The 14541-nt window shown below is 40.1% G+C and overlaps 1 protein-coding gene across 2 annotated transcripts in view; it reads right to left on the reverse strand.

The window, feature by feature from the left end:
* The window catches only part of tax1bp1b (Tax1 (human T-cell leukemia virus type I) binding protein 1b), a 39253-nt gene that overhangs the window by 13169 nt on the left and 11543 nt on the right, over nucleotides 1-14541 (reverse strand). For both annotated transcript variants that reach the window (XM_081389471.1, XM_081389470.1), the window contains exons 2-6: nucleotides 10176-10372; nucleotides 2281-2383; nucleotides 1609-1799; nucleotides 1366-1524; nucleotides 457-605 (exon numbers count right to left, since the gene is read on the reverse strand). In XM_081389471.1, the coding sequence (XP_081245597.1) occupies nucleotides 457-605; nucleotides 1366-1524; nucleotides 1609-1799; nucleotides 2281-2383; nucleotides 10176-10352 (779 nt within the window). In that variant the 5' untranslated portion in view covers nucleotides 10353-10372. The remainder of the gene's footprint in view (nucleotides 1-456; nucleotides 606-1365; nucleotides 1525-1608; nucleotides 1800-2280; nucleotides 2384-10175; nucleotides 10373-14541) is intronic.

Genomic DNA, 14541 nt, shown 5'->3' on the forward strand with positions numbered 1-14541 from the left:
ATAAAAAAATGCAGGTAGTGACAATGGCATTTACAAAAATGCTACGCAGTGTGTACGGAACCGAACTGAACAACTAGTTGTTCATTACGTATTTTAACATGCATCAGAAATGTTTCTCTCTTCTTTATGTGCGGTGGAAGAAATCACAGGGAAAGCGGTACGAGCCTTGACTCATTCGTGTTGCAAGATCTTGCTAAGAAAAACAGCAAACAAGAACAAGTCCACAATAAACTGAAATAAATCCAAATGCTTTATGCTGAAAATATGACCAAAATATCACGACCCGCACCTGCAATAATGATAAATGATAATAATAATAATAATAAAATTTAACTGGAATTGACTGGAAATGTTGGTATCATGACAACCCTAGCTTGTTAATATAATCAAAGAGATTTGTATAGTTTTCTCTGATTAGCTAATCATGGCTACTTCAATATGATTAAAAGAAGGCACCAGTCTAGTTCGGTCTCCTTCTGCAGGCCTTTCTGGGTGACTCCGATCAGGTCCTCCTCTAACTGCAACAGTCGTGCTGTACTCTCCTCCATTCTTCTCTTCACCTCCTCTTTCTCCTCCTGCAAGCTCTGGGCAGACAACTGCAACTCCTGTGTACACATACAAACACATGAGCCATATATCATTTTTTCTTTTTCTTTACGCAAGTATGTCTAGCTAGTGCAGAAAGGATGGGGAGTTATTGCAGAAAAAATGTTGGCTTTGAGTTGTGTTTGTGTGTGGTCTCTGAGAATCTGCAAACATGACTAATGGAAAAGCAGGTCTCCAATTCCCACTTCAGTCTCTTCTGCAGTACCAGTTCATGTGCAGAAATTTTAGAATTATTTTAGCAGCACATAAAAAAAACATATAAAAGTGTGGTCATAAAATTAACAGCCAGAAATGGGTGTGCTTGTTTTCATCTTTAAACCAGCTCAGCCTCATAGCTGATACATTTATACTTTATGAAAATTGCCACTTAAAAGCAACAAATGGTGCTGATGATTGTCATGTCAGTAAAGATGTAAATTATTATTATATTTTATGTATTTTTTATGAAAAGAGTCTGAGAGACTCTCACTAGGGGGTGCTGACAGCCTGTGAACTTTATATTCTAAAACCATTTAGATTTAAACTTTATATGACATATTAAAGAAAGACTTTTTTTTGTCATATTTGAGAGGGAAAATACTGTAAATATATATATATATATATATAAAAAACATCCTATATATAACCACTGCAATAAAACATGGAAAAAGCATTTATATTTCTAAAATGTTATGAGGTTAAGTCAGGACAAAAGAAGCCTGGAGAAAAACCTTTTCCTGTTTTTAACTTGTGAAATTTTGGCTCTCTCTCCTGTCTCACCTGCACATCTTTCCTGAGCTGAGCGCTGCTCTCTTGCTCCAGCTCATATTCTTTCTGTAGTCTGTTCTTCTCATCAATCAGTTCATCTCTCTCTTTCTGAAATAGGTCCAGGTTTTCCAAAAGCTCCCTTTTTTCCTGTTGAATTTGTTCCATCTTTTGCTGGAAAAAGATCAAAAAGTGTCAACTCTGGCATGGGAAAACTGACAAGAAATCTATCAGTTTGAACTGAGTAATTTGAATCACCTCCAGGTAACTGGCTTTAGTGGTGACCACAAGAATATCGGATCCTCCTTCATCCTCCACTGTCAGCAGTTCCTCCTCCGTGGGGCTGTTGGCACGGAACTGGAAAGGAGTGCTGGCCCCGCGGATCTCTCCCTTGTGTGTCACATAGCAGAACTGGTAGAACTCAGCATCGTCATTTGGAACGTAGTAACCTGCAAAATACCCCAGAATCAAGCAAAGATTTAGAGAACGGCCCTATTGTTAAAGTAGGAATGTATTACAACAAACCCGTTTGTATTTCCCATAGGTATTAAAGCAAATGAACTAATAAGACTAATGAACATAGCCTGAAGTCCAACCTTTACATCAAAACTTTAGTTCCACAGCAGTTTTATGATAGACTTATGTCTATTCTGTTCAATGGTATTTTTTTCTCAATTGCCGTAAGGAATCCGGACTCATGCCACAAAAACCATGTAATCCCTCACAAAGATTCCAGTATGTGACCTGAACCACTCCAGTAAAACTGGCCCATCAACACTTCAGCCTTCTAATAGGAGCCGTCAGTGTTTCCTATTTTATTGCATCCGTCACCGCATACCCTGAACGCACCTTTGAGAGGCCTTCTCTCTGACACAACATCCATTGAAGAAATGGTTGCATAAAACCCCATCTTTGACCATGTTATTTTACCTTGGAAGACCACAGATCTGTTGATTGCGGTTCCCTCTGTGTAGTTGTCTGGAAGAGGTGACCACAGGAAAGTGTAGTAGTCACGAGCGGTGCTCCAGCCAACCTGTCAGGAAGAAAGAGAGAGATTTTAAAAGGGTTAGTATATTTGTCTTAAAGCTTAATGTTGAAATACTTTTTCTTTTCCCAGCGTAATATGCTTAACACTGGCTCAACCAATGGCAGGCAGGCAGGAAACCTGTTTGAAAATTACCAAAACACTTGTGTGTGCAACTTTTCTTGCTTTCTTACAAATCAGTAAGCCATCAGGGTGAAAATGGTGAAAATGTTGAAAGAGTAACTTTTAAATAGCAAAACTGATTAAGAAGAGGGTAGGGTACTGCAGAAAACAAGGTCCTACATGTGCGTGAGAGCTTCTGTGCACAGAGCTTTTGTATGCGTATATGTGCGTGGGAGAGAAAGAAAGCGAGCGTTACAAAATACTTCAGAAATAAAACAAAGTTGTTTGACATTTTTATCCTATTGCTTGTCAAATTTATATGCTTGGTCAGTGTATTTGTTTTTTGTGGCTCTTTTGATGCAAGTAACCAAAAATAATTTGGCAAAGTGATGTGGAACTGCAACACGTTCAAGACTTGCAACAATTCTCAGCAGTGTACTGAAAAGTAGTCATCGCCTCTGAACATCTGTCAACCAATTAGAATCAAGCATTCACAGCACTTTCGTATAAGATATTATAAATCTATACTCTTTTAAACAAAATCAAGAATCTAAAATCTTATCTAATATATAGATTAAAACATAAATATGAAGACTGTAAAAGCTTTGTCAGGCTGTTGTAGTCTTGACCACTTCTTGATTCACATCATGCAGCAAAATTCTTTGGCACGTTGTGCATTTTTCTCATCTCCATTAGGTCTAGTAGAAAGCCTTTGAGATGAGAGAATAAAAACATGGATTCGGCTGCGCTTTACGGGGCGAGTGAAACTCAGCCTGTCTGCCACGTGTTTCTCGCCAAACCCTCGTGAATATGTTCGGTTGAAGGAGCGCGGCTACAACTCAGCCTTAACAGGAAGAAGAAAATAGGTGAAAATTTTATACATACTTCAGAATGGAAACCAAGATGTAATTATATGAATTTTATGTGTTGTTAACTGATGGTTGATGAGGGGGGAGTACAGAAAATACATCCATAATTTCAGCCCTCTGTCATAAAACTGTCAAACAAAATCAGACTCACATCGGGCTGCCTGTGTTTGTGAACACGCAAACGCATAAGCCTAGTACCTGCTATTGGCATCTACATGGGAACTCTATAGTATCCTGGAAGTAACACACAGAGAGACACACACTAAAAAAATGCAAACTCACTACAGCTCAGTCATGTTAGAAAGCGGTGTGGCTTGTTTGCTCAAACCATAGCTGACCTCTATGTCCACAAGAACATTAGTGTTGCAGAAATCCCCTGATTGTATAAGAAAGTTGCCTGAGGTGCTGGAGCTGTAAAGAGCAGGAAGCCATTAAAGGCATAGCCCATACAGAGCGTCATTACTGCCTGGACCAAACTCCACTCATTAGAGACGTTTGGGGAGGGGGGAAAGGAGGGTGCGAATTAAGCCCCTGTGTGTCTCTCATTTAGGTCTGAGGAGTGAACGGTGACCAAATGGAGAAAAGATGGATGAGATGAGAATGGCATGAGAAAATACACAAGAACATTTCAGAATGAGAGCAGCTTCAGCAGCATTTGACAATAACGATAATGCGCAAATAAAAATAGACTACAAAATAATACAGTGGAAAATTACTAATTAGGATGATTACTTTAACATTTATATAATTGCATTAGATACCAAAATATCAAACAAGCACACTGTTGAAGCAACACATTAAAAAATGATATACTGTTGTCACAGTATGGGGTGCCTAATGCAATAAAAAAAAAACGTGTATATGTATTATGCATATAATAAATGAATAAAACTCCACAGACAACAACAGAACATCCCAGTGTCTGTGAGAAAGTACCTGATTCCCTGACTCAAAATGACGCAGACTTGGCCCATGACTCTGTCTGTGCTGGCTACATGCTGCATTGGAACCAGCGGGTCTATATATCAGGATGCAGTACAGAGAACATCTACTGCGCTGACAGGATAATTATAAAGCAGTGTTCACCTTCTCCATGGTTAGTCTGATGGCGTGTTCTGACAATCCAACATGACGCTCACAAGTTTTTCAACTAGACACTCTCTGTAACCATTCCAACTTCAAGAGAGCCACAGGCAGCATGCCTGCTCAAACAAGAAAATAGGCAAAAAGGCAAATGTCAATGACACCGAGTGGATTTCTCCTTAAAAAAATCCCTACATGTCATCTTGTCACACAGACAATGCTATGGCTCGGATATAACTGACTAAGAAGGGGAAGTAGTTGTCGCTTTTCACTGTTTGAATCAGAATTACACTGTATTAGGATTTACTGATTTCAAGAAATGTACCCAGACTTTTCATGAAGCTGGCATTCAGGTTATTCTCCTGAACACTAGGTGGCAATGATAGCCTTGCGACTACCTGCCGCTCCAGGCAAATGACTCATGGAACAGGTCTTGCAATTTTCTGGTGTTTGGCACGGCTGCCTTTTGTCTGTCAACACAGACATAGCCATGTTAAGATTTATGATCTTGTGCCCTTCATCGCCAGAGGTTATTCTGTTTCTCTGGGTGCAGTCAGTCAGCTCTGTTTGGAGGAACATGCCTTTCCTTCAGGGTATATGAAGACACTGCTATCCAATGGCACGTCACACAATAATAATGTTGTAAAAATATATCAGCGCTTTCAAACAACAATGAAGTAAGTTCCATCATAATTGAGAAAATAAACAGATTGCCTTCGGGAAGTAAGAACAATTATCTATAGAACCGTTGTTCTCAAGGACCAACTGCCATTACTGCATTAAACGAGGATGGTTAGCTTTGTGGATTGCATCAGCATTTGATATATATTGTGGCCTTCAAGTGGAGTCGAAAATATATTGGCCTTCAGAGTTTCAAGCATAATAAACATGACAGAAGGTTAGTGAATTTCAAACTTTTCTAAGTGTAATCTTATGTCATCACATGTGTCATAATAATAACAACGATTACCCAACTCAAAAGTAGGAGTTTCCCTGGTACACTCTAAAGCCAGTTCACACAGCAGCAGAATATGGTTGTCTGTCCTGCATTTGAGCCCTTGATATGGTTACATTCACGCACAGTTCAGTTATTTCAGTCAGTTCAGTTAGTGACAACCGAATTCTATAGTTCACACCAAACTCATACATCTTCACATCCAACGTGAGCGAAATGTCAGCGTCTCAATTGTCTAATCATCATAGGTAAGTAGTGGCAATGCACTGACATTAGCTTTTGGATCTCAGGAGTTTTTCCAAGGAGATGTCTCCAACCGTTAAAACATTACATTTAAGTGAAAATGAATAGCAGATTAATATCCAGCATGGTGTGTGTTTTGAAATCAGCGAAAATTGCAGGTTAGTACAGCCACTATTCAGGAAACATGCTCAATCGGAGTTAAGGTTTTTCACCTGGGAATGTCAGAGATTTGTGTTTTGTCAGTCATTAGAACGGTCGCATCTGAGACAGTAAGCGGATTGCATTATGTTTTCATCAACTTGCAAGTTACAAAGTTTACTGTTGCTACGTGGGCGTTTAATACATCTGGCCAAAATATTGTGTCATAAAAGGCTGTATTGGCAAATACCAAACTAAGACACTCTTCTCTGCTCTTCAAATACATCAAATATTAGCCATTACAAACATCATGTTTTTTGAGTGAAGAAAACGCTGTACTTATTCAAAGAACCAGTTCTTCATTTACCCTTATACTGCAAACAAGCAGAGATGGTCTCCAAAATGTGTGCAGGGCGAGTGGAGCCCTATGAGGTATTGCCGACAGTTAGAGGATCCACTGGAGTTACGAGGTTTAGTCACAAGAAACGTAAAATATAGATTCTGCTCATGATGAAGCGATTGATATTTTTCCCTTTAAGTCCCTTTAAGAGTTTTTAAGTCCTGCCTACAACCGCATTCTAGGAAAAACCTTGCTGTGTGAATGAAACCAGACTGGACAACTAGTGCTCCGCTTTCCTCCCAGATATAAAAGCTGCTGTAGGTTAATGAAGATTTGACGGTTGAACTCGTGGCTACTTAATACTGATTGGACTCTTGTTGTGTCAAAGACTTTTCAGTTTTATTGGATGTAGCAATCTTTGATATTACTTTGGTCACTGTTACCGTTGCACATACAGACCGTATTCGACACTACTGTAAGTTGCTGTGTGAACAGGACATTGAGAGTCACACCTGTAAGTAACAACTGACAGTGTGAACGTAGCCTAAACCTCTCAAAACCAGATATTTGACTATTGTCACAAAGTCTTGTAGCTTCTTCCAGTTAAAGGATTAGTTCACCTTTCCAACGTGATGAACTAATCCTTTAAGAACCCCATAGAGGGGAATATTTGTATATATGGATGTGTGAAAATAATATTTAATATTGCTGTAATGTACCACATTAGAAGGTTCTCTGAATAATTTACAGCATTAAGAGAAAGAACATTTTATTTCCACCTGTAAGCAAAACAGACATTGTAATTGAATATGCCAAAATGATTTAGAATTGAATCCAATTCCAATCAAATGAAAATTGCAATCAAATCTACCGCTTGTGAATCAGAATTGAATCAGATATATTCATTCATTCATACATTTCATTCATTTGAAATCAGATATACCACTTAGTGCTCAAGGATATATTGTTTTTTATTACTTGAGCAAAACTTTAAATATCTTTGAATCATTTAAATGTAACCTAACAAACTCAAAGTCAATCAGAACAAAACTGGTGATTTCAGACAACTCTTCTGTGTGATACGCATCAGATGGTCTGTGGACTTTGGAGATTTTAATCCACCTTCCAAAGATTTAAAAGGGGTACCTGTTTCTCATGGGGGGTGGGACTGTATCTTTTAATCAAGAACATTGGCCACAACGTGATAGAGCTGCTGAGAAGCAGCAGCTTTCCTGACAGCTGGCCATAAAACAGCTTCATCAGACTCGCTATATCACACGCAAAGTAAAAAGTTCTAAAACACCACTTTGATCTGGTCGGATCCGAACCCAGATACTAAACCCTGACAGTGACCACACTCAACTCCCCCTCCACTAACCTACAGCAGTCAGATGTTCTCTTTTATTTCCTCTCACCATACAGTTCACATCCATAATGCTGTAAATACAGTTTGTTTTATGTTCACTCATTCAGCAGTAGCTGGGGAACTCCAGAAAGCAGAGACGGAGCCAAAACACCCCACTTATTCTGCCAAACCCACATATTTCATTCCCATGCACACCGTCATGTCCACATTCGCGTTCAACTACACTCTGGCATGACTCACTGTTTTGTGCCAACATAGTGGAATTTTCAAACTACCAGTGGGTTGTAATATTTTATAGGTATTTTTTTTTTTCGTTTTTTTTTTTTCACTGCAGAGCAAACTGCCAAGATCTTTCACAAATACTCAAACCGCATTCTGTTATACAAGCGGGTAGTAAATGTTCATGCTCACTTGTTGAAAACCTTGTTAGAAGGGGAAACATTTGTGACTGAGATTTTCCTGGATATGATTCACAGTTTTTCCCGAATAACGTGAACAAGACATGCATCGGTTCAGGGAGTCGCAACACATTTTCAGGCTTAAAAAAAGATTGATTTCCTAATGAGCTCTCCATAAAAACATTTGGTAACACTTTAATGTAGGGTCCAATTCTCACTATTAACTAGATGCTTATTAGCATGCATATTTATAGGATATTGGCTGTTTATTAGTACTTATAAAGCACATATTAATGCCTTATTCTGCATGACCATATTCTATATCCCCTAATCCTACACAATTCCTAAACTTAACAACTACCTTACTAACTATTAACAAGCAATAATTAGGAGTTTATTGAGGCAAAAGTCATAGTTAATAGTGAAAATTGGATCCTAAACTAAAGTGTGACCAAACATTTTCCTCAAAAACCATAGCAGACAAGCAAATTAAAGGGTTAGTTCACCCAAAAATGAAAATTCTGTCAGTAATTACTCACCCTCATGTTGTTCCAACCCAAAAAGACTTTCTTTCATCTTCCGAGCACAAATTAAGATATTTTTGATTAAATCTGAGAGCTGGCTCACTCCTCCACAGGCTTCTTTGTAATTGAAACTTGCTGGCCCATAAAGTTAGTAAAGACAATGTTTAAAATAGTCCAATTGACTGCAGTGGCTCAACCTTAAGTTTATCAAGTGACGAGAATACTTTTTGTGCGCAAAAACAAACAAGAATAACGACTCAATTATTCATTTCATCTGTGTCGGCCTCTGAGTGAGTTCACATAGTGTAACAGTGCAATGCTTCTGGGTTGTACATCAGAACGTAGGCTCACTATTGGCCGACGCTGGTCATGCGTGTGATGTGTGTGATGCTGGCTAATAATGAGCCTACGTCCTGACGTACAACCCAGAAGCGCTGTTAAACTAAAGTCGTTATTTTTGTTTTTGCGCACAAAAAGTATTCTTGTCGCTTGATAAACTTATGGTTGAGCCACTGTAGTCACTTGGACTATTTTAAACATTGTCTTTACTAACTTTATGGACCGTCAAGTTTCAATTACAAAGAAGCCTATGGAGGAGTGAGCCAGCTCTCAGATTTAATCAAAAATATCTTAATTTGTGCTCCGAAGATGACCGAAAGTCTTATGGGGTTGGAACAACATGAGGGTGAGTAATTACTGACAGAATTTTCATTTTTGGGTGAACTAACCCTTTAATGGCTTGCAGGGAAAAGAGAACTGACCTGGCTATACAGCCTGCTTTAGAACCGGAATCTAGTATGCATCAAGCGCAGACATTAACTCTCTATATAGAATCAGTTATATGATCTAAAATGATACCTACTAAAAAGCAGCCTTTCTGGGTCAGACTAAAGCGAAATATGGTTCTGAAAATCATTTACAGCAGGAAACATTTAAGTGACCAGCAGTAAATCCAATATTATGTTAAGCACCAGTAATGGCGGCTCCCCAAATATTTCACTGCCAAATATGACGGCAGGGCCTTGTAATTTTCACACTGTGGAAACTGAAGATGGGAAAATGGAATCAAGGCGTTAGAGTTGCAGGAACATCCCACATGATTCCAATAAAATGGTAGGAAACCAACTTGGCTGATTTGAACATAAGTGAAGGTAGATCTGACGTAAAACAAGCAGGGCCAGAAAGCCCAACAGGTTAACATTGGGTTGACTTAAATACTTGAATTTTAATACTTCACTTTAATAACTGTTTCATTATATAATTTAGTTGAATCTAATGGGATAGTTGGATATCAAATATTATATTTTAACTCTATGCACAGCCAGTTTCACATTTAGCCACAGTGGCCACCACAACTTTCACTCCAGCGCAATGCATGGATAATGTGCATGAAAACGAATTAAAGCGAATAAAAGTGAGAGAGTGTGTGTGTGTGTGAGTGAGTGAGTGAGTGAGTGAGTGAGAGAGAGAGAGAGAGAGAGAGAGAGAGAGAGAGAGAGAGAGAGAGAGAGAGAGAGAGAGAGAGAGAGAGAGAGAGAGAGAGAGAGAAATAGTCTATTTAAATTTTTTGAAGAATCTTATAATTGTAAGTGGCAGTGCCTTGTTTAGAGGTGGAATGGTGATGAGATGAAACAGAAGAAGCCAAGTGAAGTTACAATATCTTATCTATATTTCTTTTGGTAGATACTTCATGTTCAAGAATTGTACAGAACATGGCAGAAAAGCAAGGTAAAAACAGAGGCAAAATGAAAGCGAGTCTCACCTTGAATATGCCGACCCAATCCTTGGGATTTGGTTTAATGAACTGCGTGAGGGTGTAATGGCATTCTAATGCTGCATGAGGAAGGTAACTTTTCCCCACATTCTGGAAGATGACATGGGCAAAATTGGATGTTTCCATGGTGCTGCTTGCTGCTGTCCCCTCCAGGAATAAAGCCATCTGTCTATCAGCAGCTGTGTCTGTGGGAAGACAGGACCCATAAGAGAAGTGAAACAGAAAAAACATCTAAAAATATTCTGTGCCAGATTCTACAGTAATCTAGGGTGAATGTCTTTAAGTAACATTATGAATCAATTTTCAAAATCACACACACAAGTAAAAAACGGTCATCCAGATATATTATTGTAAAATGATTCTGATGCAGGCACACTGGGTCTGTATTGACTGTACGCCAACTTGTTACCAAATAAATAAACTGAAAGAAACCGATACAAAATATTGATTTGAGTTGAACTTTGTTTGACTATGTGAGAAAAAAAGAAACATGAAGAGTTCAAGAATCATGAACACTCTTTTATGTGGGGGTGTGCAATATCATGATTCTAGATCATGAACGATTAAAATGTCTCCATGATCTGCTTTTGAAGAAAGATTGTAGTAATGTTTCACATCGTTTCATAGTATCAGTTGCAGTTCTGGCACCCCCGTCCCAACATACTGTACACTGCGACATACATTCACATCACGTTTAGCAATACAGCGGTAGGTTGCGCTCACGTGATATTGCAGTTCACCATCCCGAAAGTTTTTTATTTGCATGCGTTTTAACTGGCCAGTTAAACTTTTAATTCGCACGCTGTTCATTCGCTGTGTTTTTGAACAAGTACAACGGAAGCACAGTCACACACCTTCACAGTACTGAACTAAGTTCTCTTTCACATTTTATTGTGCTTAAGGGGGTCCTAGGGTTGCGCGATATGCTCCATTTTCATATCGTCCTATCGTCAGCCTGTGAGATCGGCGATACACGATATTATCGCGAGGGGGGCGGGGCTTACTTATTTGATTATTAACTTGCTTATTTACTCATCAATTTGCTTGTTTTATTACTACGTTTTAAATGAGAATCTTTTTCTATTTTGCTAGCAAAGGTGGAGTGTTTATTAATAGGCTAAATCAGGTTATTTCCTGGTATAGTGAGGTAAAAAAAAAAAAAAAAAAAGATCCTAATCATTCTTGTATCTGACCATTCTTGTATATTTCAACATGTCAGCGGGAAATTTACGGACACACATTATCCTCTCATGCCGTTACAGATGCAGCATTTTGACTGTAGGCTGCTTCTGCACGAGATCATGAAAACACGTTTTAATTCATTGCGTCAAGAAAGAGTCGGAGTCTGCGATATGTCCTCCTCTGTCTGGATGCACTTCACTTATGCGCACCGCACTTCAATAAGCCCAAATAACGCGGGTTTTAAATGCCGGGAGAAATCAGAGGCAAAAATCTAAAAGTCGATCGGTACTTACTTATGACTTGACTCTGATAAAGGAAAATGGGTTAATCCGTTTACATGACCACATGCATTGTCAGTTTATTCAGCATAATCGAGTTAATAACGTGCATGTAAACGCGCTCATTCCCTGAAAGTGAAATCAGAAACGGACTGCGCTTTCACTGCATTAACGGCGCGTTCTCTCAGAGACGACGGTGGATATAACGGTAGGCTACAGCATCTTAATTTACTGGCTTAATATTTCTCTTGTGGATTTACATTATTGACAGTGAAAAAAATAGAAGAATATTTCTTGTTAAACAAGTTCGAAGTTGCTTGTGATTTTCACAGGCAGAGTTCAACAGATGCTTCGTGTAACTTTATTAGGCCTAGGCGGCCTATATAATTTTATTGATATTATTATTATAATTAATATTTTGTAATTGTACTGTTTTTAGTGTTTTTACTGTCATTAAATATTTTGTTAATGTGCTATGGAAACAAAATAGGCTACTGACGAACAACGATGCCGCGTCTTCATCTTGGCTCTGTATAAGAATGATGCGTCTGTTAAAACAAGCACTCTTGGCAATTTGTGAATGGATCACCTTGCAATTAAATTTCGTTGTGGGATGTAGTTTTTTTTAGTCTGTTTTAAAAATATTTTCTTTGAGGAGTCCTCATACGCGCGCGTCGGTGACGTCGCATGTGTGGTTATGTGATGTCGCAAGTGTGGTTATTGTTATGAATTTAGGCAAGGCAAATATAATTGTAAATATACTAGCTTCATAATAATAATAATGATTTAATACATTAATAGGAAAACGAGCCAGTTATCGTATTGATATCGTCAAAGGCATCTGCCATCGGCGATATCTCTGTCTATCGTCGATACACGATACTATCGTCTATCGGCACAACCCTAGGGGGTCCTATTATGTCCTTTTATAAAATCTTGATTTTGTTTTTGAGATATGTCTAGAATATGTTTTCATGTTTGATTGTTAAAAAAACTCATTATTTTTCACATATTTTACATTATTACAGCTCCTCTCTCCCCAGTCTGGCTTGAACACGCTGATTTCGATGAAGCCCCTCCTTCCGAAATATGAAATGTGCTGTGATTGGTTAGCTGGCCCACTGTGTTGTGATTGGCAGCGCTTAGTGTCTGTTCGGGAAATGTCCCGCCTCTCCATAACTGCGAGTTCTTCTCTAGTGTAAATATTGAGGATGGCGTCAATTTTGTCATGATCCTGGTTCTTCCTTTACTTTGTCTCCCCCCTCTGGTCACCCACACACTCAAACACACACATTTACGCTCTCACACCCCTGATTACTTCATTGGTCATTACGCACACACATCGCCTTCTTCCCAGGTGTTCTCTTTCATTACTTATTATTCTCATCATCAGTTACACACCAGTCATCACTTTCCCTAATTATCTTCTCTTTTTCTAGCCTTGTTTTCCCCTGTCTCTTTGCCAGATTATTTCAGAAGTTATGCGTACGAATTCTCTGCCAAACATCCTGCCGTGTCGAAGTCCTGTCCTGTCCTGTTTTGTCTGTTCTGTGCACGTAAGAGGATTGTTCTACCACTGTGAATTGCTACTAAGCTATACTTGTTACAGAGTACCTGTGACTGCGCTCGTTGCCTTCTGTTCTGACCCTGGAGGTCCCGGAGTCGGCTGGCTTTCTCACGGTAACCACTACTACCAGAGACGCTCCGCTGCTTTGACGGAGGAATTGAGTTGAAGTTCCCGGCTACAGTTTTCCGGAAGATTTTCGTTGTTTATTATAATATGCTGAAAGTTTCTGTTCTTACCTCTGGACATTCTGACTCTGTTAATTAAAAGACTGATTTGCTGCATCTCGCTCTTGGGTCATCTTTCTCTCCACACTTAACAGAATAATCTGGCCAAGAATGGACCCAGCGAGCAGCAACCCCTTTCAGGCAGCGGTCGAACTCCAAGGCGCGATGCTGGGCCGACATCAGGAGGAGCTCTCTGCTGCTAGACAGGCTGTCGAGTCCCTGTCTTCTCAGGTGTCGGACCTCTCCTCTCGAGTTCTTCATCTGCGTCCTGAAGCACTTGCCGCCCAGGATCATCGTGAGTTGCCTGAGCCGCGGATAAATAATCCTCCATGTTACTCCGGTGAGCCCACTCAATGTCGCGCCTTCCTGACGCAATGTGAAGTTGTCTTCTCTCTCCAGCCCTCGACCTACGCTACGGATCGTGCTCGAGTCGCCTTTGTCATTTCTCTCCTGGCCGGAAGAGCCCGTGAATGGGGAGCTGCTAACTGGGAGATCGACGCGGACTGTGTGTTTAATTTTTCCCAGTTTAAGGCAGAGATGATCCGAGTTTTTGATCGCTCGGCTTATGGAGAGGAGGCTTCACGATTACTGTCTACTCTTCGCCAGGGAAGGCGCTCTGCGGCGGACTTCTCAGTCGAATTCCGCACTTTAGCTACCACCAGTGGCTGGAATGAGCCAGCCTTGGTGGCCCGCTTCCTGGAGGGACTCTCTCCGGAACTCAAGGACGAGATCTACGCTCGGGAGATACCTGCTCGCCTCGACTCGCTCATCGACCTGGCGATCCGTATAGAGAAGCGCTTTGAGTTACGTCACCGCGCGCGCCGTCAGGATTCGTCTCTGCTGTCTGCTCCGCCTGTCGTTTCTACTTCGCCCTCTGCTGGTTCTGAGCCGGAGGCGATGCAGCTTGGTGGATTACGCATCTCTGCAAAGGAACGAGAGCGCAGAATTACCAATCGTCTGTGCATGTACTGTGCCGCGCCTAACCATTTCGTCAGCGCTTGTCCAGTAAAAGCCAGGGCTCGCCAGTAAACGGAGGGCTACTGGCGAGCGCATACTCCAAGGACTCTCCATCTGGATCATGTACTTCTCTTCCTATCTCTATC

Source organism: Scardinius erythrophthalmus, assembly GCF_964197995.2.
Source record: "Scardinius erythrophthalmus genome assembly, chromosome: 16".
In the NCBI taxonomy this organism is placed as follows: Eukaryota; Metazoa; Chordata; class Actinopteri; order Cypriniformes; family Leuciscidae; genus Scardinius; species Scardinius erythrophthalmus.